The sequence below is a fragment of the Eucalyptus grandis genome, chromosome 7 (genome assembly GCF_016545825.1).
Source record: "Eucalyptus grandis isolate ANBG69807.140 chromosome 7, ASM1654582v1, whole genome shotgun sequence".
In the NCBI taxonomy this organism is placed as follows: Eukaryota; Viridiplantae; Streptophyta; class Magnoliopsida; order Myrtales; family Myrtaceae; genus Eucalyptus; species Eucalyptus grandis.
The window spans coordinates 11,869,767-11,896,913 of record NC_052618.1 but is presented as its reverse complement, the minus strand read 5'-3'; the positions used below and the strand labels follow the sequence as shown (position 1 = coordinate 11,896,913).

General features: G+C 38.4%; 3 protein-coding genes and 1 non-coding gene across 6 annotated transcripts in view; 1 reads left to right on the top strand and 3 right to left on the bottom strand.

Moving 5' to 3' along the window:
- The first annotated feature begins 345 nt into the window (after positions 1-345).
- Positions 346-451, top strand: LOC120296526. Its single transcript, XR_005553474.1, has one exon. It is a non-coding gene; the product is annotated as a small nucleolar RNA R71 (small nucleolar RNA).
- An 11,747-nt stretch (positions 452-12,198) lies between these two features.
- LOC120295846 (putative receptor-like protein kinase At3g47110) lies at positions 12,199-13,011 on the bottom strand. The gene has a single exon (XM_039317444.1). The coding sequence runs from the start codon at positions 13,009-13,011 to the stop codon at positions 12,199-12,201; it is 813 nt and encodes a 270-aa protein (XP_039173378.1).
- Positions 13,012-13,104: 93 nt separating this feature from the next.
- On the bottom strand, positions 13,105-14,673 carry LOC120295845 (probable LRR receptor-like serine/threonine-protein kinase At3g47570). The gene has a single exon (XM_039317443.1). The coding sequence runs from the start codon at positions 14,671-14,673 to the stop codon at positions 13,105-13,107; it is 1,569 nt and encodes a 522-aa protein (XP_039173377.1).
- Positions 14,674-23,976: 9,303 nt separating this feature from the next.
- LOC104428200 overlaps positions 23,977-27,147 on the bottom strand; it is a 28,623-nt gene continuing 25,452 nt past the window's right edge. Inside the window, exons 6-7 of one of the 3 annotated variants that reach the window (XR_005553176.1) lie at positions 24,823-24,900; positions 23,977-24,235 (exon numbers count right to left, since the gene is read on the bottom strand). The gene's annotated coding sequence lies outside the window, so the exon portion shown is untranslated. Of the gene's footprint in view, positions 24,236-24,822; positions 24,901-25,890; positions 26,151-27,147 lie in introns of those variants that run through there. The other 2 variants (XR_005553178.1, XR_005553177.1) reach the window with 2 other exon arrangements.

The following is a 27,147-nucleotide window of genomic DNA, read 5'->3' as shown; positions in this document are numbered from 1 at the left end:
TTACCTACCTGACACTCTGTGCTAACATGTCCTCCACCACAAAAATCGCATGTCAAATTGTGAATTTTCATGGTTGAAATAGTCATATTATCAAGCTTTTTGTTGAGCGTTTCAAATTGTGCAGCAATTGCAGCAAAAGCATCCACTTCATGAACTCCGCTAACTTTTCGCATTGGTAATCTCTCAGTAGGCCACTGATAACTATTGGATGCCATCTCCTCTAATAGATTGTAGGCTTCTTCTGGTGTTTTATTATTTAAAGTCCCCCTTACAGCTGCATCAATCATAGAACAAAGATTTACACTAGAGCCATTATAAAAAGCTTGTACTTGCATCCATACAGGTAGTCCATGATGTGGGCATCTCCTAAGAAATTCTTTAAATCTTTCCCATGCTTCATTAATGATTCATTATCCATCTGCATAAAATTAGTAATATCGTTACGCATCTTCGAAGACTTTGCAGGTGGAAAGAACTTACCAAGAAATTTCTGAGCCATATCATTCCATGTAGTAATTGATCCTGCAGGAAGAGAAGAAAGCCAACTCTTAACTTTATCTCTAAGAGAGAATGGAAATAATCTCAATCTAATAGCATCATCTGTAACTCCATTATGTTTAATGGTGTCACAGATTTCAAGAAAAGCATCGATGTGAGCATTTGAATCATCGCTTGGTAGCCCACTGAATTGCACTGATTGTTGAAGCATCTAAATGAGTGATGGTTTGATCTCAAAGTTGTTTGCTTGAATTGCAGGTCTTTTGATACTTGATGTGGCGCCTTGAACTGTTGGCGCAGCATAATCTCTTAAAAGTCTACGTAGATTTTCATTATCACCATCTGCCATCTTAGCGTAATTTCTCTATTCTCTCAGTCGCCTTTTGAATGTTCGCTCGATTTCTGGATCAAGTTCAACAAGTTCCCCTTGTTGGCTACGTGTCATAAACTGATGTACACCCTGAAAAATAAAACAAAACAAAAGCTAGATTAAACTTAGAATTATCTGGTATCAATATTAATTAGTATTAAACAAACGATCCCTGGCAACGATGCCAAAAACTTGTTCATAAAATTCTAAATACAAGTGCACATATCAAACAAGTAATATAATGATGAGATAAAGTATCATCCCACGGAGATCGATGATTAATAAACCAATTAAATACTAAAATAGATTAATTATAAAATTTATCTAACAAATCAAAATATAATTTAGAATAAATTAAAAACAAAACTTGAAGACTAAATGTAGTAAAATCAATCAAATAAATATGTTAGAGCGTCTGATTTCACCATAACCACTAGATATGAATTTCATATTGTTATGAATACAAGAACGATATCAAACTTGTGATAGCGGAATTTCCTAATCTATTTACTATCATATCTCTAGGTATAGCAAACCTATTCAGCTTATTAATCCACTATATCTCTATGTGAATTAAAATAAACATGAGTGCATTAAAAACTATGAATATTCCCGATTTACAATGAGTCTTTTGGATCACCTTATCACCGAAAGCTACACAAATAACGCAGTATATTTCTATCCACGTTTAATTCATGGTTATATATTATAATGAACAATTGCATATTATCACCTCTCAGTCTCAAACATGCACATCAAATCATTCAAGTGGTGGCCAGTCACTCAAAAGCATTAAACGCAATAATATATAACTCACATGAATGAAATCAATTGTAAAACATAAAAATCATGAAATTCACATCATCATGGTTAGGCTACATCGTAGCCCTAACAAAAGAAAATTAGAACATAGTAGAAGAAAAAATATAAATATAAATCAAACCTAGCATCTTGAATCAAATGACAAGAATTCTGTCACCACTTTTGTCTTCTCTTTAAAATACTTGAAAAATCTCAGAACAAGGGAAAACGATCTAACGCCCCCCAAAAAAAAAAAAAAAAAAAAAAACCTAGTTGCTCTTTCTGTCTCTATTTATAGGATATATCCAAGATATCTATCTCCTAACGCTTGCAGATAACATTACGGAACAAAATCAAGAATTTACTGATTTGATATCCATCTTCCACTGCTGCTTTTATTTGAATTCCTGATAGTTGCCATTCTTTTCCTTATCCTCTCCATTATCTCATTATTCTGCATAAACAAGGAAAATTCAAATAATCAGAAAGAAATCCAAATATTTTCTCACATATAATGCATTAATTACTGCCTAAAATAGGTAAAATAACTCTATTTTTATAGAGTTATCATGTGCATACATCCTCATGCACTCATCACCAAGCATTCATACATATACCATCATGCCATAGGTGCATATACAACCATGCACTTATCATCATCATCATATCATACAGCCATGCATACATGTCACCATACCATGCATGATTCAATTTTCACTTTTTATCTTTCAATTTGATCACATCTTTCTTTCCCGGGATCAATAATTGCATCTCACATTTTATCACTTGCACCCCAACCTGGCATCATGAGAAACCTTTGGCACACACCACCAGGTATCCGGCACCCCCATATTCCGAGCATATTGTATCCCAACTGGCATCACGAGGCATCCCCCCGAGCAAAAACCTCCGAGGCTTCCGGCACCCAACCATTCCGGGCATTTCGAAACTCCCGATGACATCCGGGCATGTATGGTAATACAATCAGGCATCCGGCACCCCCCATCCTAGGCATCCTGACACTCCCAAGGCATTGTCGGCTCACCTCAAATAGTCTCCTCATTCATCATAATTCATATTTACCAATTTATGTCTCACAATCAATATGGCACATGATGTAATGGCAACAAAGTCAAATTCAGCTTTTGATTCTATATGCAATGCCCAATATCATCTCATGTGCAGTAAGATTTAATCACTTACAACAATACAGTTTATGGGGCTCATGCAAAACAGAATAGTCAATGCATTGCAGCCTTTGAAATCCTCACAATCCAGTTTGCACAGTTTTATAAAATAATTTCATTTAATACCCAAATGACCTTTAAAAATTATGAAATTCGAACATGTGATATTCAAGACATAAAGGCAGACATTTCGTGAAGAACACTGCACCAAAAGTCCCTCATATCATGCAGTATAGACCGAACATCACAGCACCATTATCATAACCACTTAACTTGCACAGTTTTTGAAACATTTTCAGTTAAATAGGCAAATGAAATTCAAAAATTATGAAATTCGAATGTGTTGCAGGGAAGACATAAATAAAGATACTTCATGAAGAACACTTTGCCGAAAGAACATCATACAAAATGATATGGCCCACGCATTGAAACTGACTAAGTCCGAACGCGTCAGATTACACAGTTTTTGAAATATTTCCGATTAAATACCTAATGATCTTAAAAAATTATGAAATCCGACTATGTGGTATTCAAGACCCTAAGGTAGATTTTTCATGAAGGAATAAAAGTTAGATTCGTCCTAGATAATTAAATATAGGCGGTTAAAACTTCTGTTCCTAGTACCGAAATCTCCAGATTCAACACTCTTCGAAAAACCATGATTTCACCTACCTATCCTTGTTGGTTTTCTCTAAATTTTTGATATGTTAAACCTCAGGATGTCCTTAACAACTTTCATTTATAATTCAAAGCAAAAATCCAACTCAAACATCACATGCAAGCCACTAAAACATTCAAGGTCAAGCTGTTTTCTCAAGAATAGTTTACTAGTTTTTGAATACCACTCTTAAAACATCCGTTTTTCACACCCTAAACAATCCTAAATTTATCATCACTCACTCACACACTCTAGGCACAACATGCAAGAGTAGACTAAGGATCCCAACTTTCCTCACCAAGCAAACAGCGAGCACACGGCGACTGGACACGGTGGCGACAGACGACGGACGCACGGCCTCTCCTCCTTTCCTCTTCTCTTCTCTTCTTTCTTTCTTCCTTTCTTTCTTTTCTTTCTCTCCTCTCTTTCTCTCTCGGTCAAACCTCTCTCTCTCCCTCTCATTCTCGCTTAAACCGGCATCATCTCCCTTAATTTCTTCCCCTCAATCATTAGTCATCATTAGGTATGCATGGGTGACACTTGGCAATTTCTTTGGGACAAATGGGGGAGGCATGCAACCGGTCTCTTCCCCTCCCCTCTTGCACGGTCGACAACCCTTTCATGGGCTTATAGGCCAGCCAGCTTGGCCCATCTTAGGCCCATCCCTCTTGGGCCTAAGACCCAAGCTTAATTAACCTAAAATTGACCCTTTTAAAAACTAATTAAATCTCTATTAAATCAAAGTACTACATTGCAATTTAAGATAACTATTCACTTGCAATTATAAATTCATAAGTTCCAATTTATAATACATATGGCCAAAGATAGAACTTCCTTTCCCAAAATTCATCCATTAAAAACTTGACCATACATCTCACCGCAAATCATGGATTAGAAGGCTACAAAAATACAATAATGATGTTTCCATTGCCTATCCATGGTTCATGGCATATTTAGGGATTTTTATTAAATTCTAGGATGCCACACATTACCTAAATGGAATCATTACCTCTTTGACTCCTCGGTAAACCTGTCACAAAATCTATCGTGATGTGCTCCCATTTCCACTTGTTGGGCCTTCACTTGTTGGGATCTCAAGAGGTTACAAAAGTCCTCCCGACTTACAATGTTGGGCCTTCACTTGTTGATGTGTCAAACACTTAGCGACATACTTGGTGATGTCCGCCTTCATACCAAACCATAAATAGTGTTAACGGAGATTCTGATACATCTTCGTACTGTCAAGATGAATGCTGTAACTGTTACAATGAGCTTCTAATAAGATCTCATCTCTAAGCTCTATATTGTCAGGTACACACAATCATCTCTGGAACCTAAGTGTTCCATTCTCAGAAATCTGAAAATAAGCATTTCTCTTATTAGTATCCTCTTGTAGAATCTTTTGAACATTGGGTCTGTCGATTGAAGTATCTTGATTCTAATTTGAACATCCAACTCAATTATGAGGAAGGCCATAAGATTTAAAATGTGGCCTACCTCAAATTTGAAAACCAATTCTCGAGCCATTTCGAGTAAAACCCATTCCTTAACTATCATCTGTGCGACTAAAGACTTCCGACTCAAAGCGTCCGTGACCTTATTAGCCTTTCTAGGGTGATACAAAATATCACAATCATAGTCCTTCAGAAGTTCCATCCATCAACATTGTCTTATATTTAACTCTTTCTAAGAGAATATATACTTAAGACTTTGATGGTTATTGAAAATCTGAAATATTTCTCCACACAAATAATGTCTTCATATCTTTAAAGCGAAAATGATTGTTGCGAGTTCTAAAGGGAGGCGTTTGTAACAACTCTACTATGTTGCATTAGCACGCAACCTAGTCCTCTGAATGACGCATCACTATAGATCTCGTATCCTCGAGGACCAGATGGAATGGTTAGCACAAATGCGGTACTTAGCTTAAGCTCTTGAAAACTACGCTTGCACTTGTCTGTTCACACAAATTTCTCTTGTTTCTTCAAGAGTTGAGTCAATGGCGATGCCAAAGCTGAAAATTCTTCGACGAACCTTCTGTAGTAGCCTACTAAACTCAGAAAACTTTAGATCTCTGTCACTGTTGTCAATCTTGGCCAACTGATCACTACTTCAATTTTAGATAGGTCCATAGAGATTCCTTCACTTGGAATCACGTGGCCAAGGAACGCAACACAAGTCAGCCAAAACTCGCACTTGCTAAACTTAGCGTACAGCTTGTGAATCCTTAGAGTCTACAGTACCACTCTCAGATGACTTTCGTGCTCCTCAACACTTCTTGAATATACTAGAATATCATCGATGAATACGATCACGAACTGATCAAGATATTCTTTGAACACTTGGTTAATTAGATCCATAAAAGCAATTGGGGCATTCGTTAAATTAAATGGGGTTATAGTGAATTCATGATGGCCATATCGAGTACGAAATGATGTCTTCGGTATATCCTTATTTCTTATCCTTAACTGATGATAACCTATTCTTAAGTCGATTGGAAAATATCGATACTCCTTGTAGTTGATCAAACAAATCGTTGATCCTCGGAAGTGGATACTTATTCTTGATTGTCACTTGATTAAATCAACAATAGTCGATACACAAACGCAATGAACCATCTTTCTTTTTCATGAACAAAACTGGTGCTCCCTAAGGTTATGCACTGGGATGTATGAATCCCTTATCCAACAACTCCTGCATCTACACCTTCGGTTCTTTTAACTCAGATAACGACATCCAGTAAGGAGCCTTAGAAATTGGCTCTGTCCCGGGAGCTAACTCAATCACAAACTCGATCTCTCTCTCTCGGTAATAGACCTGGCAATTCATTTGGGAATACATCTGAAAATTCTTGCACCACTGAGATATCTTTGATCTTCAGCTCCTCAACTGTCCTATTTACGACAATTGCCAGGTAACCTCGACAACCCCCGCCTAATAAACGGGTTACCTCAAGCGACGAAACTAAGGTAATCGAGGGTTCCCCTCAATTCCCAACAAACTCGAAACTTCCACCCTCTAACAAGTTAAATCGAATCGCTTTATGATAATAGTTCATCTTAGCTTGTTGCTTGGTGAGCTAGTCCATGCCAACTGTCGCGACCAAATTTTTCGGGTGAATCACTTAGGGTTTGCCCAATGGATTACTAAGCCAAAGCTTAGCTTGGGCTCTCCCAAGCCCATACCAATTCACGACATAGTTAAAACTTCTTAACATGCAAATGGATTTTATTTAGGAGTTGCCACTAATTAGTTTATGGTAGGTCAATTAAATACCTAAGTAAAATAATGAGAGGATTATTTTATTCCTACGAACCAAAGATTTCGAGTACAGGGACTTGATTACACTAGACTTTTCTAATGCCATTTCGGTACCATTTCTTTTTTATTTTCAAAAGTATTTTTGAATGTAGCTTGAATTGATTTTAAATCCATTTTCCTAACATGAGAGGTGATCATGCGGGTATGTAAACAATCAATTTAACACAATGAAAGCAATGAATAAATTACGGGACTTATCTTGTAGCAACGAAAGCATTTGTGTCATTAAATCATAATTCACATCAACAACCATAGATATGATTTCTAATTAACACACAATTTCTTTTTTATTTTATTTAATTAATGAGAATCATGCTTTATGCAATGTAATATAACTAAATAACCTAATTCTAATGACATGCAGTTTATAATTAAATGTATCTAGCAACAATCACTGAATCTAATTATATATGACATGCAATGACATTTTTTATTTTTTAAAAAGAGAAAAACAAAAAAAGAATGCAATCTATCCTAGGAATTGAAACTAATTTATCTTAAGTCATTTATATGTGAAAATTATCTAGCAAGATTAAGACTCTATCATACTTATATTATGGATTAGGTCATGCTAAACCCTAATTTAAATCAAGATATTATCTTAACTTAACAATCTCTAACCTAAGATGTAGTATATCTAATCAATTTAAACTTAAAATGAAATATGCAATTTTACCTTAACGTGCAATGACGTATAAATAATGCCTTAGTTCTATATGGCATATGCATGATGATTTTTGTTGTTTTTTTTATCAACTTCGAAATTTAAAAAAAAAATGTCAAATAATTAAACATACAATTTAAGCTAATAAAACAAAAATCTAACATCCTAATTTATGTTTTTTTTAATTTCTTTTATTTCGACAATTCATAATAAATAAAATGCTTAACCCTAAAGCATGCATGTTCTAACATGAACCTAATCTAATTCAAACATACTTCAAGATAAATGAAAAAAATCCAAACAAAACAAATCATCCAAAATCATCAATGATAGCATATATCATTCAGATCAAGGAATAATATCTCGCTAATAAAATCAATGAATTGATCTTAAGCCTTAAATATCATAATATCAATTTTATTCCTGCTTGATTAATTATTTCATCTAAAGCCTTATAAATGAAATAAAAAATCCTAGGCGCGGTTGCAAATCGGATGGTATGTTAAAAATTTCAATTATGCATAGGAGAAATATTTCAAATAGGTAAACAAGAGATATATATTTAATCCATTCTAATGTCTGTGGTCAAATGAATGTGAGAGGAAGGCATGTGACTGTTTATTTCATCACTTTTATAGATGATTATACTCGATACGGATATGTTTATTTGATTTCTCATAAATCTGAAGCATTAAGTTGTTTCAAAAGGTTTATGAACCTGGTAGAAAATCAATTAGACAAGAAAATAAAAGCATTGAGATCCAATCGAGGTCGAGAATATTTATCTGATAAGTTCAGAAAATTATGTGATGAAAAAGGAATAGAAAGACAGTTGTCTATTTCATATACTCCTCAACAAAATGGTGTTGTGAAGAGAAGAAATAGAACCCTACTGGAAATGGTTAGGTCCATGATGGCGCATGCTAACTTACCTATCACTTTTTGGAGTGATGTGTTGTTAACTGCTACCTATATACTTAACTGGATGCCTTCCAAATCAGTTACTTCCACTCCATATGAGTTATGGACAGGTAGAAAATCGGACTTAAGTTTTCTTAAGCCATGGGGTTGTGCTGCCTATACTCATGAGTCCTCTCATAAGTTTGGGAAATTGGGTCCCAGAGGAAAGAATAGTATTTTCATAAGATACTCGGAACACTCAAAAGGGTGTGTGTTCATAGGTGAGCAAGAAAGTGGGAGTATAACTGAATTTGAATCACGGGATGTCACATTCTTAGAGGATGAATTTCCTAAGAAGGGTGAAATAGGGGAAGATTACTCCTTATTTGAAACCTTGGATCAAGATAATGATATTAGTGGAGTTCGTCTAAGTGAGAGTAATATGAAAAGTGATGAATTGAATTCAACTTATTCTCAATTACAACCACATGATGAGACGACATCATCATCATCTAATCCAAGTGGGAGCATAATGGGGAATGATGTGCAAAGTGTACAATTTCCCATACGGCGAACAAGTCGCCAAAGTATTCCCCGTCGACGTTTTGACATTGAAGGGGAAAATTTTATCATTGCTCCGCAAGATGAGGATGAGCCAAGAAATATTAATGAGGCTATGAATTTCTCTAGTAAGGAGAAATGGATTCATGCAATGGAAGAGGAAATGGAGTCAATGAAATCAAACCAAGTCTGGGAACTGGTTGATCTTTCAAAAGGACGCAAAGCTATTGGGAACAAGTGAGTTCTCAAAATAAAGCGAAAGGCTGATGGCTCGATAGAAAGGCATAAGGCTCGCCTTGTGGCGAAGGGGTATAATCAACAGGAATGAATTGGTTATGAAGATACATTTTCTCCTGTAGTGAGATTTACCTCGATTCGCATTATTCTAGCAATAATTGATAGTATGGATCTTGAGTTACATCAAATGGATGTAAAGACTGCTTTCCTCAATGGAGAATTAGAGGAAGAAATATATATGGAACAACCTGTTGGTTTCATAGTGAAAGACCAAGAAGAAAATGTATGTCGACTTTTAAGGTCGATATATGGCCTTAAGCAGTCGTCGAGACAATGGTATATACGTTTTCATAATGCCATAATGGCATATGACTTTACAATGATAGATGATCATTATGTATATATCAAAAGATCCAATGATCAATTTGTGATCATATCATTATATGTTGATGATATACTAATTACCGGAAGCAATATGGAGCTTGTTAATACTGTCAAGAGTTGGTTGTCTTCCAACTTTGAGATGAAGGATATGGGTGAGGCTGCATACATTCTCGGACTTAAGATTTCAAGAGATCGTTCGAAGAGATCGTTATCTCTTTCGCAAGAAACATATATAAACAAGGTTCTTGAACGATTTCGTATGCAAGATTGTAAACCCATAGACACTCCTATTGCAAAAGGTGAAGGATTGAGCCATAGACTGTGTCCAATGACTCCACAAGAGAATAAACAAATGAAACATATTCCTTATGCTAGTGCTGTTGGGAGCTTGATGTACGCTATGATGTGTACAAGACCTGATATATGTTTTGCAGTTGGAATGGTGAGTAGATACCAATCCAATCCAGGTCCAGCACATTGGAAAGCCGTTAAAATAATACTGAGGTATCTAAAGGGAACTGCTGATTATACGTTGAGTTATCAAGGAAAGGATCTGCGACTCCAAGGCTATTATGATGCTAATTGGAGAAGAGATTTAGATGAAAGGAAATCTACCTCTGGATTTGCTTTCTTACTGAACAATGGCACCATATCATGGAGCAGTAAGAAGCAAACGTGTATAGCCTTGTCCACGATGGAAGCTGAGTTCATGGCATTATCAGCAGCGGTACAAGAAGGAGTTTGGCTTAAGAGATTTTTGGATCATTTAGGTGTTATTGAGAAAGCTGCAAATCCATTATTGGTTAACTATGATAGCCAAGCAGCTATAGCGTATACCAAAGATCCAAACTATCATGGCAAGACCAAACATATAAATACCAAGCATAACTTTGTCAAAGATATGGTTGCACGAAAGGATGTAAACTTACAGTACATATCTACGTATAGAATGGTAGCAGATCCTATGACAAAGCCAATACCTAGATATGTGTTTTGTGGTCATGTAAAATCTCTAGGATTGCGTAGAGTCTGATATACTTGATTGTAATTTCCCTGAGTTGTTCACATTTATGAACTTGTGTTTTTTCATTATTAATGCCTATGAATATTTGTTTGATCCTTATACATCTTAATGTTCAATGCATTACTTTAAGTTAAGAAAGTATGTCAGACAGATAAAATATTAGCCCACTCACACGGGTAATCGCCTCTATTTACTGTGTGATAAATAGATATGAGACTGTTTTTAAGCTTATTATCTAGGTGATAATCGAGAGCTCAAGCTTAAAATATATAAGTCACCTTAACTGAGTATTAAGATGAGGATATGATATTTACTATGTTCGAAAGTAAAATACCCCACATATTTTATTTTATCTGTCTATGATGCCAGATGTGAGTTCTGATGAATTTTGTAAATGAGTAGATACGTGAACTCAAGTTAGACATTGGGTATGTCTGAATTATCATCTGTACGGTATTGAAGGTGTAGACATACGCTCCATGGGAAATGAGTTAATACCGTAATACGTATTTCATACTATGTATGCATGAGACGACTAATAAGAGTGGCAAAAAGTTTGATCTCAACTTTTATGCCGTGTGAGACTCTTGAGGAAAAGAGTTCCTCAATTTTTAGTGCCCTCATGACTTTTACTTATTCTCAAGATTTCTATTTAGTGTTTGCTATCTTAGGATGTTGCCAATGGTCATGAGTTGATTCGATCTAATGGGACATTTCTAGAAAAGCAAGCTAAACTGAAATTTGGAGTTTGAAGGAAAGAGGAAAATCGAATATGGAGAATCACATTCTAAGTTTTGTATTCACTGGTCAACCAATTATGACTATCTTTGGGATAATCATAATTGTGAATACAATATATATATATATATATATATATATATATATATATATATCATTGTTTAAAAGAGATCAAGAGAGATATAAATGTGATCGATCGATCTAGGGTACTGCATACTAAATCTACTCAGAGTGTGATGCCCATTATAAGCTGCTATATATTCCTAACAGATGTATAGCAACGAGCTTTCAAAGTATGTTGGTCGCACGGATTATTCACCGGTATGAATGTTGAAGAGGGGTAAAGAGAATCCTGTTCGGCCCACCATGTGCGAGTGGGAGATGATGGTTTATGTGATGGGCCTAAGTTGGTCCGTCCGCCCATGTTGGGCCTAAAAGCCCGGCCCACAAGATTAAGACCCATGGATGAAGGGGTACGTTTCTTTGTTTTTTGGAGGGACGTATATAAGGGAGGAAAGAGAGGGAGAACGTACCTTTTGACATTACGTACGTTCCTCTCCCTCTTTCCCTCCAAAAGAAAAAAACAAGAAGAAAAAGGCGACGCCCTCTTCCCTTCAAGGCCAAATCAACGTCATCGGATCGAACGGGATCGGTTTCTCTTCCTCTTATCGGCGTCGGTGTTTAATCTATGGCTAACAAGGTACGCTCGATTCCGTGGTGTGCTTTAGGATCGGTGATACATGTGAATTTTCCGGGCTCGTCTTCCGCATTCGTTTTAGGGGTTCGATTTAGTGTTGAATCCGGTTTTTGGGAATCCGATAATCCCAACATGTGTTGATGGTTTTCTTGATAGCGTTAGTTGTTATGATGGAGATAATCTAGTGCACAAGCAACATCGATTGCAATATTCACTCTCTCAAGTAGACTCAACTTGTTTCTCTTTGTATATTGTGATGCAGTTGGGTGCAGCCACTCATCCAAGCTTCCGTTTGACATGAATTCGTAGACTAGTGCCTTGAAATCATTTCCATTAAAATCAAACCCAGAACATGCCGTGAGTATCTTCACGAGATTACGATGTCGGATTCTTCTCAAGACCTCGCACTCGGCTATGAAGCTCTTGGAAGCTCCACCACATGTAAGGTCAAGAATCTTGATGGCCACAATCGACTGAGTTTGATCAAGCAGCCCTTTGTACACGGACCCAAAACTTCCCACGCCAAGCAAATTGGTGGGGAAGAATCCACCTATCGCTTTTAGTAGATTGTGATAAGAAACATGCAAAAACCCATCTTCAGAAGAGCTTGAAGCTGATGCGTTCTTATTGTGTCCAAACCAGAAGAAGTATAACAAAGACAATATGCAAGCTACTCCAACAAGAGCAGAGACTGTAGATATAAGAATTTTTGCAGTTCCGCTTATTCTCATCCGTTTTGACTCTTTGTAGTAGCATTTCGATAGTTGAAAATTTGAGAGACCCCCGCAAAGCTTCTTGTTTCCAATGACCGAAGTTGAAATGGCACTTCTGAAAACTCCTCCTGTAGGCAATGCACCCTCGAAATCATTATAAGATAGGCTCAAATTTGTCAGATTTAATGACTCTAGAAATTTTGGGATTTGGCCAGACAATTGGTTGTTGGAAACATTCAAAACCTGAAGGCCTCTCATGGAACTCATAAGTGATGGTAGGGGCCCTTCAAAGAAATTATCCTATATATATAGGCGTTCCATGCTTATGCAACTGCCTATACTGCTTGGAATCTATTGAGATAATCCGTTCCCGTTAAGACGTAGTTCACCGAGATTTTGCAATTTTCCAACTTCTTCTGGAAGGGAGCCAATAAGACTATTTCGAGACAAGTCGAGGCAAATTGACAAAGATGAGAGGCCCATAATCTCCTTAGGTGCGTAACCGCTGAGGTTGTTGGTCGAAAGGTTCAAGAGAAGTAGATTTTGGCAATTTTTCAAAGACGATGGTATCGAGCCTTGGAAATTATTTCTGTCTAAGTACAATTTGATTAACATCCTTAAATTCCCAAACGATTCCGGTATTTGCCCCGATAATTTATTTTGGCCGAGATGCAAAAGCTTCAATTTGTTCAGATTTCCGATCTCAAAAGGAATGTTTCCCGAGATGTTATTGCCTTGCCATCGCAAAACCTCCAAATTGATGAGATTTCCGATTTCGGAAGGTAAGGTTCCAGAAATATGGTTGTATGCTAACCCAAACCAGGAAAGGGTGATCGAGAGGTTATTGATACAATCGGGTATTAGTCCTCGAAAAGCATTTTCCGCTATGCCCAAAAGTTCCAATTTTGTGGAATTAGTTAAAGAGCAGAGGAAGTCCAAATCAGTAGATTGCTCACCTCCTAAGTTGTTGTGGCCAATACTAAACCACCAGAGTCCTCTTATCTTTGAAAAAGAAGGAACTTTCCCAGTAAAATTGTTCTCGTTGATTTGGATTAGCTTGAGGTTAGAGGCATTGGATATTGACTCGGGAATGGGTCCAGTGAGGTGGTTCTGATACGTGTTGATAAACTTGATATTCGGAAGAGTGAAGCCTAAGTTGCTAGGTAAACCCCCTTCTAATTGGTTTCCACCTACACCAAGCCATGCCAGAGCGGATATATTGAAGATTGAGATAGGAATTGTACTGAAAAATTTATTTCTGGCGAGATAGAGGATCTTTAGATTTCTCAGCTGGCCAAGAGTCCTTGGGATCGTCCCATCGAAGTTATTCCGCATTATTCCGAACTTTTGAAGAGATGATAAGTTTCCAATAGACGGCGGGATGTTTCCCATCAAGCTGTTGGCTTGAAGTGTAAGTCCTTGGAGCTTGGACAATGAGCCCGGTTCTGTTGGCAAATTTCCTTTGAGCATGTTCAAGCCTAAGTTAAGAACGAGCAAATTAGAGCAATAGGAGAGATTCGAAGGGATCTGACCACTGAACGAGTTGTTATTAAGGAACAATTTCTGCAATCGAAGCAAGCAGCCAAAATGCAGGGGAATTTCGGCATGAAAACTATTATTCTCCATATTGACTTCCCTCAGAAAGCTCAAATTACCAATATGGGCCGACACAACCTCGGATAAGTTCTTGGAGCCAAGGTCTAGTACAGTGACTCTTCGGTGTTTGCGACCGCATGTGACACCGTACCAATCGCAAAAGTGGCTAGAATCATTCCACGAGCTCAAAACCCCACTAGGATCGGCTATTCGAGCCTTGAATTCTAATAAAGCCAATCGATCAATCTCGTCCCGGCCATCTTTTGCTAAAGCTAGGACACTCCCTAATAGAAGAATGATGGTAGTTAGGCATGAGAATGACATGGGCAAAAGCCGATATCTAGGGGCAAGGTCCACGAGGATTTGTAGCAAAACACTCTCAACTCGAGTCTTTTTAGTTCTCTCTTGACGTTGTTACGAAATAATTCGTGAATATATACTAGCGGGCAATATGTTCTACCATACTAGGACATGATGATATCATCAAATGCAAGAATAGTCATGGCAGAAATTTTTATCTTTTTCTCAAAATGAGAAAATTAGAAGGCCGTGACATGCAAGTTAATAGCCGGTGATAAGGTCGGTCAATGAAAGCTGAAAACACCATGGGGGCCTACTTTTTTTCCATTATCAATTGTGTCTTTTACAATCCCTGAATTACCGGGCCGTTCAAGTAGGGGGTGATGCCTTCAGTCTTTTTCCACACATATATCATTTTGACTTTCCATTACTCATAAATAAACAGAATTATTGACTGTACATGTAAGTAGGTCTTTCTCACAATTTATAATCAACTTTACTCTCATTTGTCAGTTATAATATATATCTTTACTACAAATTATACATTTTGGAATATTTTAGGAATTTTAGTATTTTAGATATATTAGTTCAGTTTATTATTTAATAAAATCATATTAAAAAATGATGGAAGGGAAAAAAATTAATTAAAAAATAGAGGAAAGTAAAATAAAAATAAAGTAAGCAAAAGTGTCATGAGAGATTTTTACTATCTCCAGTTATGTTTAGGTCTATTTATACTGATGTACCATTTATACCAAATAATATGTATGATATGATGTTAATATATCTGATTTTATTACTGAAATCTCTACACAGTGGATATGATATAGCAAAAACCCTAGATTTCATATTTTATCTTATTCAATCCTATTTTAATTAGAAATCCAAATGACCAAATGTAACCTATCTCTATAGGAAAAGTCCATAAGGATTAGTAAAAGCATTCTCAACTTGAGTCTCTTAAGGTATGCATGCAACATTGTTTAGAGACAATTGGCAAAATATATCAACAGGCAACATGATCTTTGATATGAAGACATGTGGATGTCGTCAATACAAGAATAGTCATGACGGATCTTTTATAGACCTCTCAAGTTGAGAACATTACAAAGCTGTGAGTTGCACTTTGCAAGGAAACTATTGAAGATAAAGTCAATCAATGAAAGCCAAAACACCATCTGGCCTACTTTTGTTCATTATCATTTGTGTCCTTATCCTACAAGGCTACAATCTACCTTTGAATCTCTAATTGGCCCATGCCGTCTAGTAAGGGCAAGGACTTTAGTCTTTTCTGTAAATATAAAATCTTTGACTTTCTGGTACATTGAACATAATTAGCGTGAGTTTCCAGAAAATATCTTCTTTCCAAACACATTGAGACTAAAACTAGCAAAGTCTAGGCTCGATGAAGTTGTTATATCAGCATTTTGTTGCGGAGGAGTATGAAATGATAAACATAGAGAAAGGTCAAAGTTGCAGGAGGTCAAGTATTTGAGATGATCTTTCCTATAATTTACAACGTCACGTTCAGTCAGTCCATTTCTCCGTACAATATTTAAGAAATTGTAGAATATTACATATTTGTAATGTCCCACCTTATGCAGTCAGAAGATTGTTTGTTATTTCAAAGTTCGAAATAGTGCTTATACCGAAAAAGAGAGCAAAATCTCCGCTATGTTGAAGAAGGATCCCTTTCAAAAATATTACGTTTTAGATCCACGTCGGACCAGCTTATTACATTAATAGGAAAATTATATTTTAGACCTTAAATGCTTATAGATTATACTAATCAATGCTGATAAAAAAAAATTCCACACTATTATTTTAACAAATTCACATTTTTATTTCAAAAGATTATTTGTAATTGTAAAAAGACTCGGTAAGTATCTAAATACGCAGGTATATAGCCAGTTAGAAACGCAAACAAGGTGCAGCTGGCAGATGCATTTCATTGAAGAAGTGCGAGAGTTTGAGTCAAGTCAATGATCCTGCTTCTTCTTTTGACGGTGGCTTGAGCGAGACAGCTCCCATGTGAAAAGTCGTAAGAGCGTCGATCCTTTTCATCTATTCAACTTGTTCTTATTTTCTGATAACACATGATGTGGAATTAAAAAAAAAAACAGCAATTCCGGATTTAGCTCATTATTGGACCCACATCACATGTCCTTACCTGATCTAACATGTTACATGCCTTGTTCGACGGGGCAAGGCGATCCTTTGATAATGAGGCGTGTCCATCGCCCTTGACGGGTCATCCCTTGACGAGACCTCCACCTCGCATAAATCCACTGGAGGGAGCAATGGCTCATCTGCTACTCAAAATTCCAGTTCCCAGCTCATTATTGGACCCACATCACATGTCCTTACCTGATCTAACATGTTACATGCCTTGTCCAACGGGGTAAGGCGATCCTTTGATAATGAGGTGTGTCCATCTCCCTTGACAGGTCATCCCTCGACGAGACCTCCACCTTGCATAAATCCACTGGAGGGAGCAATGGCTCGTCCGCTAGTCAAAATTCCGGTGCCCATTGGTCTATGTACACCCATCAAACGGGTTTATTGGGTTGAGTATTAAGCTAAAATTGACTAATTTACATAAAGTATAAATTCGGACAAATCTTGTTATGGTAAGACATGATGATGTCATCAATGCAAGAATAGTCATGAAAAATCTTGTTATGGTCCTATCAAGTTGAGAAAATTACAAGGCTGTGACAAGCAAGGTAACTATTGATGATCAAGTCAGTCAATGAAAGCTGAAACAGAATGGAGGTCCACTTTTGTTCATCGCCCTTAATGGGTCATCCCTCAACGAGACCTCCACCTCGCATAAATCCACTAGAGGGAGCAATGGCTCGTCTGCTACTCAAAATTCCAATGCCCAGCTCCTTATTGGACCCACATCACATGTCCTTACCTGATCTAACATGTTACATGCCTTGTCCGACGGGGTAAGGCGATCCTTTGATAATGAGGTGTGTCCATCTCCCTTGACAGGTCATCCCTCGACGAGACCTCCACCTTGCATAAATCCACTGGAGGGAGCAATGGCTCATCCGCTACTCAAAATTCCAGTGCCCATTGGTCTATGTACACCCGTCAAACGGGTTTGTTGGGTTGAGTCGAAAATATTCAGCTAAAATTGACTAATTTACATAAAGTATAAATTCGGCAACCCATGCCTGACCCGATCATGATCTATTTGTAATAATTTTTTTCTTAAATTGTTGCATTTGAAGAATGGAAAGGTCTATGGGCTGACTCATTGAGTAAGCGAGGGAGCTTGAGCGTTGGTTATCAACGGAGGTGTGAAGATGGTGGTAAAAGTCCATTCATAAATTATGAAACACGTTCAAGCTTTGGTTCGATGCTAACATGACCTTTTTAGGTTTTAAGGTTCATTTAAGTATAACACTATTGTTTTCCCTTTTATATTGTGAATAACGTACATTAAACTTTTTAGTTTCGTCCTTTCAATTATATTTTCCAATTATCAACTCTTTAAGAATTAACTTGCAAGAGTCAAAAGTGTTCGTGATGTAGGATACAATAGCCAAGTGGTGCTCTTCTTGCAGCCGAACAAGTTTCTTCGTCTCAAATTATGGGTTGGAGCTGATAAACTAAATAGGTTGAATATGGGTTGTGCAAACTCATATAGATCCCATATAGAGTTGGGCTCAAATATCATAGACTAATTTCCACCCATTTGTAAAATTGTAAGTGACCCGCCTGGCATATCAAAGTCTTCACATGTCCAAGCAAACCGTCACCTGTCTCAACCAAATGACGTTATGTTAGCGACCATTCACCCGCCAGGGTAAGCTTGTCTATAAATACTGCCAAGGGACTCAAGTAAAGTTTATAGCATTTAGCTTATAATCACCCTTTTAACCTCAGTATCTGCACATATTCTTCCCTAACTAACTTAGATATTGGACCGCCAATGTAGATAAAATATTCGAACACTCCAACCCGTGTTTGTGTGTGCAGACTGGAGTTCCGGCAGACTCCTCAAGATCGACTTGTCCACCAACAGGAAGTAAAACACTTCCCTAATAGGAGGCTATAATTACATTTATAAACAAGACCTATAAGTAATTAGAATTAGATTCATGCGACTCATTATATAGAGTTGTACAAATCACTCCTAAATTGTAGAATCAAAACGATGAGAAACACTAACTAAATATTATGCTAAAATTTTGTCCGTGTATTCATATATGTCTCACATGTAATGATAACCGTTTTAGACTTTGCCATGTCTCATCTTCATTCAATTTACAATAATCTCCAGATTCAAATCCAAGGGGTTGCTTAAGTGGTAAATTTGTGTTTCTCTTTTTCACTCATGACATGAGTTCAAATTGCCACGCTTGCACTTTTCTGTTGAGCCACCCTAGCAGCACAGATCCATGTATTTTCGGTGATTACCCATGATGTGAGGGGGATGAAGGACCACAATACTCAGTAATGATTAGAGTGCTCTGCCCCAGACATCTCATTGTTATAAAAAGACTAAAAGGAATACTAGCGTGAGACTATTCAATGAAGAGCCCCTTTATTTAGCAAAATTCAACAGATTCCTCCTGATGGTTCAACTCATCTGCAATTGTACCAAAAATGAGACGGTTAAACCTAACAGTGTGTCAAAGAAAGATTGAGAATAGAAAGAATATGTAGGTGATGAAAATAGACAAGAGAAAGATGTGATAGTTTATGGAAAAAGATGTGTCAGATCCGATTAACTATATTTGAAGCTGAAGGGACTTGATTAGAAAAGCTATACAAGTTCATAATTTGATGAAACAAGCTAGAAGTTGAGGAGCATTTGGTTGAAGAAAAAAAAATTGCTCTCAAGTTCAGGGATCAAAAGTGTAGTTTAACCATTTTAGTAAAGCATACCTGGAACAAGAAACAACTTGACTTACCCTTTAGGTAAGGGCATATGATGCCAAAAAATAAATGGACGATTTTTTTATGAATTTGTAGGTGTAGCGTGATCACAAAGAATAACCGAGTCAATTAAACGGAAGGATCACCCTACCGGTGATGCTACTAGCCAAAATCCCAACAAAAGAAAAACAAAATTCAAAATATTTTTTTAAAAATTACAAAAATTCTCCACGTCAACACTAGTCGTGCCATTTAGGGTAGTTGACATTCACCTTATTGATTTTCTAGTCATATTTGATTGGAAAAACTTCATTGCAAATTGTCAAAATACTTATGATTGAATCGGTAAAATTGAAAGATTTATAATGCAATTGACTGCAATCCAATAGATTTATGACTTTTTAAATAATTTCCAGAGGGTATTATATGGGGTTAGTGTAATATATTATGCCAATCACATATCAAGACATAATAAAATTCACATTGGATCCAACTGAAAAATATAAGTTTTTACATAAATTTTGTATATTGTAATTGACCCTGTCCAACACATCATTTAGAGAATATTCAGTGTTTTTCCATTGATTACTGGACATCCAGTATTTCCTGCCTATATAAACAGTTCCCAGTGGAATTCATAAGGCAACCTTCCTCCCTCCCTTAGCTCTTTCACACACACATAGTTTAATTCATGGATGGAGTCACACAAGCATTTCAGCCATCCACACAACCTGATCCTTTGCCAACCCTTTCAATAAGGGCTTGACCATCCGATTCAATGCTTCGAATGCGAATCCCAGGTCAAAAGCGCCATTGGACGTCTTCGCCTGCATCTAGTGCAGCTACTTCCTTCATTTGCACTGGTTCCATGCGAAGCGCCCTGTCCACCACCATTCCCACCCCTCTCACCCTAATTTCCTCCCCAACCTACCCCTCTGCCTCCTTCCTCTGATGCCTTTGCCACCCTTGCACCGGCGTCTCTTACTCTTGTGCACCGTGCAACTTCGACCTCCATGTCCATTGTACCAACAACCCTCTCCCGCCTCAGGAGATCATTCTCCCTCACGTGAGCTATACAGCCTCACTCTTCTCCTCCAACCTCGAGCACCAATCACCGGCTCAGGTCATTGCCAGGCCAAGCTTCGGGATGTTGGCAAAGCAACCAAATGCGGAGGCTATCGAATAGCACCAATCCCCTGCTACCAACTTCCCTACACCAACTGTTAATGGATTGTTAAGCCTAGACTTAATTCGGGCTCTCCCAAGCCCATACTAATTCGGGCTCTCCCAAGCCCATACTAATTCGCGACTTAGGTTCAAGTTCTTAACATGCAAATGATATTTCAGTTAGGAGTCGCCACTAATCTATTTTTTGTGAGTCGCCACTAATCTATTTCAGCTAGATTTCTCTAACACCCTTTCGGTCCTTTTTCTTTTATTTTGAAAAATGTTTTGCAAGCAGCTTGAATTAATTTTACGCTATTTTCCTAACATGTAAGGTTATCATACGGGTGCGCAAACCACCAATTTAACATCCAAGAAAGCAATGAATAAATTGCAGGACTTACCTCATAGCAACGAAAGCGTCTGCAATGTTAAATTAAAATCCACATCAACAACCCTAGATATGGTTTCTAATTAACACGCAATTTCTTTTTTCTTTTTTTACTTTTATTTATTTAATGAGGATCATGCAATGTTACTAATCTAACATGCAATGATATGGCATGGCAATATGACCTAAACTATATGAATGAATAAAACGACTTCCAAAGAAATGCAATAAATATGCAATCTAAATTTATCAAATGACCTAACTCTAATGACGAGGAAGTTCTAATTAAACGAACCTAACAATCACTAAATGACGTGCATTTTATAAACCTAATTCTATATGACGTGCACATGATTTTTATTTTTCTAAAAATGCAATCTATTCTAGATAATGAAATGAATTTTTTCTAAGACAATTTTTTTTTTGTATTTTTCATGAAATTCAAAATTAATAAAATGCAAAAATACTTATCTAGATTAAGACCTCTATCCAACTTATCTTAAGGATCAGGTCAGACTAAATCCTAATTTAACACATGACATATCTTAACCTAGCAATCTCTAACCTATGAGACATGCAATATTATCCAATATGCAATGACGTACCAAGAATGCCCTAATTCTGCATGACATATGCATGATGACCTTTTTTGTGTTTTTGTTTTATTAATTTCGAAATTAATAATTGTCAAATTATTAAACATGCAACCTAAGTCAAAAAAAAACTAGCAACCTAAATTGATTGATTTGATTTTTTATTTTTAATTTTTTTAATTTTGGAATTCGAAATAAAATCTCTAGATAACAAGAAATATTCTAAAACAAACCTAATCCTAACTCATATTTTTTTGGATTTTTTTTTATTTAACAAAATAAAATTGATTCAACTAACGTGACGACAAGTTAGAAAAGATAGTATCGATATCTACAAACTGGTGAACCATATCTCGAGTATGAGATCGGGTTGGCCAATTTTTAAATAAATCGCACGCATGAGATCGGACTGGCTAATTTTTAAATAAATCGTGAATCGAATCTCGAGCGGGAAATCGGATTGGCGATTTTTCAAGCGATTGCGATTGCGAGTCGGATTTCGGACGCGAAAATCGGACTATCAATCACAAATTTCACGTGTTGTTTCATATCGAACACCTCATCATCAAATAAAGAAACAAAATGAATAATAAAAACTAAATAAATAAATAAATAAAATAAGAAATCTACCTAATTAGGGTTTTGGCCTCCTAAACTAGGGCTAGCCGGCGGCTAAATGGGTTGCCGTTCGGAGCTCCAGTGAGGGCGGCGGGTGGACCGGCGGCAGCAACATTAACCAGCGGGCGGGGGGGCTGTTGTCCGGCGTTTGGGAGCAAGCCGCAGCTGGTTCGTCGCTCGGGCGTGCATCGGGTCAGATATGGCAGAGCAGCACGGCGGCAGGGTTCGGGGCCTGCTAGCATCGAGCGGACCACCGGATTTGCAGCAGCGACTGGTCACGGACCGGCGCGGAGGTGCGGCTACAGGGGACGCCGGGGCATCGGATGGGCGTATAGTGGCTCGGGCTCCGGATCTGGAGCGGTGCTGCGAGCAGGGTTGGTGGGTCGTGCGGCGGTGGCATCTGCAGAGCTGTGAGCAGAGATAAAAGGCGGGGGCGCCTTGGCCCGGTGACGCTGCAACAGAGGGCGAAGCGACCCAGGCGTCGCGGATCGACACGGCGACGGCTTCGTTGGGCTGCCGGTGTCGCGGCTTCCGCGGGCGGCAGGGACCAGCGTGGCTTCAGCAGATGACAGCGAAGGAGATCGGCACTGGAACAACAGCAACGAACAGGGCAGGTGACGTCGGGTCGTCGAGGCAAAGGCGAAGCGGCGACGGCGTGGCGTCGTGTCTGGACCTCGGGCGGAAGGCGCGGTGGCACAGTGCTCGTGGTCGAGCGACGTGGGCGCAGCTGCCAGCGGCGGCGGAGGTTATCGGTGACTGGAGAGGCGCCGACAGAGGGTCCAATGAAGAAGACAAACAGTGGTTCCTCTTTCCCCTCAGCTGCACGTCCGATCACTTCTTTCTGCAAAGCACTGTTGCAGCTGTACCTTCCCTGTTTCTTTTTCTTTCTTCACGTTTCCTATAGCTTTTCCCCTTTGTTGACTTATCAATCGGCTTTTTCTTTTCTCATGCTCTTCTACGAAAGAAAAACCACGGAAAAGACTTCCCCCTTCTTCCTTTTTTGCGATTTTTGCGATTTTCCATTTTACTCAAAGAGAAAATCAAGAAGTCCCTCTCTTGTGTGGCCGTATATTCAATGTGTGACCCTCTCCTCAAACCCTACGCATAGGCCACGATTAGGGTTTTAATTTTTCCAAATCCGTATCCACGAAAATTCCTTTTTCCAAATGCAATATTTTCTTTTGATACGCTTTAGGATTGCAAGAGGATTCTTTTAAAATTTGAAATCTCGCACAAATTAATCCGTAAAATCTTTCCAAAGATACGGGCTTGAGTCGATTTACTCTCTTCGTGGGTTTAGTCCAATTCACCAAATTAATATTCTGAATCATCAATTTGAACCCATTTGTCACCGGCCCAATGTAAATGCAAATTAAAATAAATGCACCTAAAATTATATGCTATGCAATTAATTGATTAACTAATATTTTTTAAAGGTTAAAATTAATCCATAATTTTTTAATTAAAGGGGTCACCAAAATTTAGGTGTCAACACCAACCTTCAGGGCACCGTCGTCCCAGCAACCAATAACACGGGTCTATCAAAGTACCAACAGCATTACTAGACAGTGGTGGACAGCGACAACCGATAAGAACCTTTCATCATGAGTTGCACCCCGAGCACCCACTTCATTTCCTCCTCTCACCACCTTACGAGGGGAGAGAGTTCACATGCAATGCATGTGGGGACGATGGGGACACATCCTCCTACAACTGCTCGATCCACCAATACGATCTCTATGCGGAGTGCACCGACTTGGTGACAAGGGCAAAGCGCGAGGACCACGAGCACCCTCACATTGTGCTATTCCCAGACGCAAGAATTGAGCCTGATCCGACATGTGCTGGGAGAGCATCGCCAAGGGATGCTGGTGCTACTGTTGCACAGACTGCGATTATGGCACGCACTTGGATTGTGTAGAGGCTGAAACAATGGAAGCATCAATGGATAATGGAGAAGATAAGACTGAAGAAATAGGGCTTATGATGATAAAGTTTCAGCACAAGATTAAAACGCAGTCCATGCTTGCTATTATGGTCTCCTCATCCATCGACAGAACTAGTCTTCGCTAACATTGCGCACACAAGCTTTTCCCTCCAAGATGTACTCTACGTAATTAAATTCCTAGTCTTGAATTTCCATAAATGTGATTTCGTGGTCTGCTATGGTTTTTATTTCCTAGTGTAGAGTTATTATAACTCATATGGTGATTTGGTCACCGCGTTCCCATGGACATTTTTGTACTTTGTAATTTAATGATTAGGATCCTTTGGGTTTCCTATTTCAGCTCCCCTTTTCTTTTCTTTTCTTTTTTTTTTTTTTTTTGGGTGGACTCTGGAATGATTTTGAAATTATGAAAAATCTATTAAGAAAGTCCTTGACATTAGGGATCAAGTTATGCATGTGACTAGTTCTAAGATTGAAGAAATAACTATATAAAGAAAGTCACATAGATCAACAGAAATTTGATAGAATCTACTGTCAAACTCTACTTGAAAATTAACCAATACCTTGATGAAATTCCCCTCTGATTCTAACAAGGAAGAATAGTGTACTCTTCCCAGCTGAGCACATGTTGCCACTTTGATCTCCAAATATTTTGATAAGCAACGGGGAAAGAAAATATTCATTTACAGAACCATATTTAATAATGCACAATAACCTTAACCAAGTAACTACAGAGAAAAACTAAAAAGGAGATGGTCATATCCGGTTTTTTCTTATTCCAAGAGTATCAAATTTAGATGGACCAAGCTTCTAAAAGAATAGGGGGGAAGATACATGATCAATCACAAATGACTGGCTGAATGTGTGCAGCGAAGATCATTAGTGCAAAAATGCAAGTCAATGCACGCACAGCTGCCCAAGCAAAAAGAACCATGTGTTTATTAGGAACATTGCCAATTCAAAGGAAAAACCATCATTACACCTGAAAGGGTAACTTATCCGGGAAACCTAACAAGATAGAAGCACCATACAAACGGAGGAGACAAAGACCAGATATCTTCCACCAAGATGATAACAAGAGACGGGAGATTGCTAGGAAGAAGAAAATGCAAATCAAATTGGCATGCTCACCAAAGCTTCCAAAAGATCACGTTTTACTGAGAAAGAACTCATCCATCAGTACAAAGTAATAGCTTCCTGAGGACAAAAGGACTATTCAGAATTTTTAAGACTAACACCATGTCCTATGACATGAAAGTAACAGGACCGTGTATCAAAACACCACAAACAGCCAAGAATCCTGCCGAAAGCTTAGCAGAGTTAATATAGTGTAGACTATGGACAGGAAGCTCACATACTAAATGTCTATAAGAAAAGATAGCATTTACCTGCTTAGCTCCTCTTCAAAAAGTTAAGACTTTTGAAAAATCGTAGCCAAAAGAGGCATTCATTTCTAAGGCAGCTTCTCTTTTGCAAAGAGAGAACGCATTACTTCCACAGGTGAATCTCTCGCCCTATCCTCAAAAGAGCCATCAAGACACCGAAAAGCTGTTCGCACTCCGCAGTCGCAAATGCCAATGAAGAAGTCAACCAAGATCAATCTCAGATCCATTTGCAAGTGCTAAAGTATGTAACCCAAAAAGAATCCAGGACCCATTATAGCATTGATAGAGTAAGACCAAATTTGATTTTTGAAGTCAAGCAAGCATTGTCATCAGACCAAAACATCAAAATGAGCATTCACGGACATTAAACATTCAAGTGTTTCAGCCATAGTTCGCACGTCAAAGACTGATCAAGCCAATTCGTCCACCTAGAGAACAATAAAGAAGAGATGCAACAGAAGGGACTTTGACTCCAGCAAGTAACAGCAGTACCTCCAATTGCTCTGCTACGAGTCATTCCCTGCAGCGACGAAACAGAGACACTCAAGTGGCCGTACACCAAAAAAAAAAAAAAATCGAACCTTTAGCTCGTGCATTCACATAAAGCGCCAGAGATATATATAGAGAGAGGGAGAGAGAGGGGGGCTTACTCCGACGTCGAGAATTATGACTTTAGAGGTAACCCCCCTGAGGCCGCCTCGGCTCCATCCAAGACCGATTTTGCCTTCCCATCCTCACCATCGACTCTGCCGCCACCACCGCGTCCGCCGAATTCGCCGAGAGGAGCAGCGGAGCTCGGAATGCACCACGAGCAGAACCTCGTGGGAACCGGGGGGAGACAAAGACGGGGCTGGAGCAAGGCTCGGGGTGCAAATGCGGTTGGCGTCAATTAGCCGAGATGGGCGTTTGGCACCAATGATCGCATTACCTTTGGCATAACCCCCGAAGGGTTGAGTAAAGCTTGATATGAGTTTGTCGCCAGCAAAGTCTGACCACTATAAGAATTTCTTCCTTATATTGAGTCACAAAGTTGAAGGTCCCGATGACTCAATATAAGGAAGAAATTATTATAGTCACTTTGCTGGCGACAAACTCATATCAAGCTTCACTCAACCCTCCGAGGGTTATGCTGAAGGTGATGCAATCATAGGTACCAGAGACCCACTCAGATTGGTGATGCAGCGATCGGGCGACATAGCGGGAGATGTGGAAGACGAAGGGGTTGAGGGAGGACGGAGATGAGGATAGAGAGAGAGTCTTGGATATGGTTGACTCCACCGAAGCTCACCTTCTCTCTCTAAACTCTCCCTGTAAGCCTCTCAGTTTGAGCAGAGCCATGGGACAGGAGCGAGGAGATGAACATGGCCACATAAATATACCAAATGAAATTTCAGCACAGATGCATCTCATGTTCCAAAAAATGAGAACCTTAGGTTTCTAGAGTTAATTGATCCGAAGCATACAACTAAATACAATGCTAGAGCAGTTATTGCCCACACTCAC

Coding starts and splice junctions, on each gene's coding strand:
- LOC120295846 (XM_039317444.1), bottom strand. CDS start 13,011: ATGAGAGGCCTTCAGGTTTTGAATGTTTCCAACAACCAATTGTCTGGC.
- LOC120295845 (XM_039317443.1), bottom strand. CDS start 14,673: ATGTCATTCTCATGCCTAACTACCATCATTCTTCTATTAGGGAGTGTC.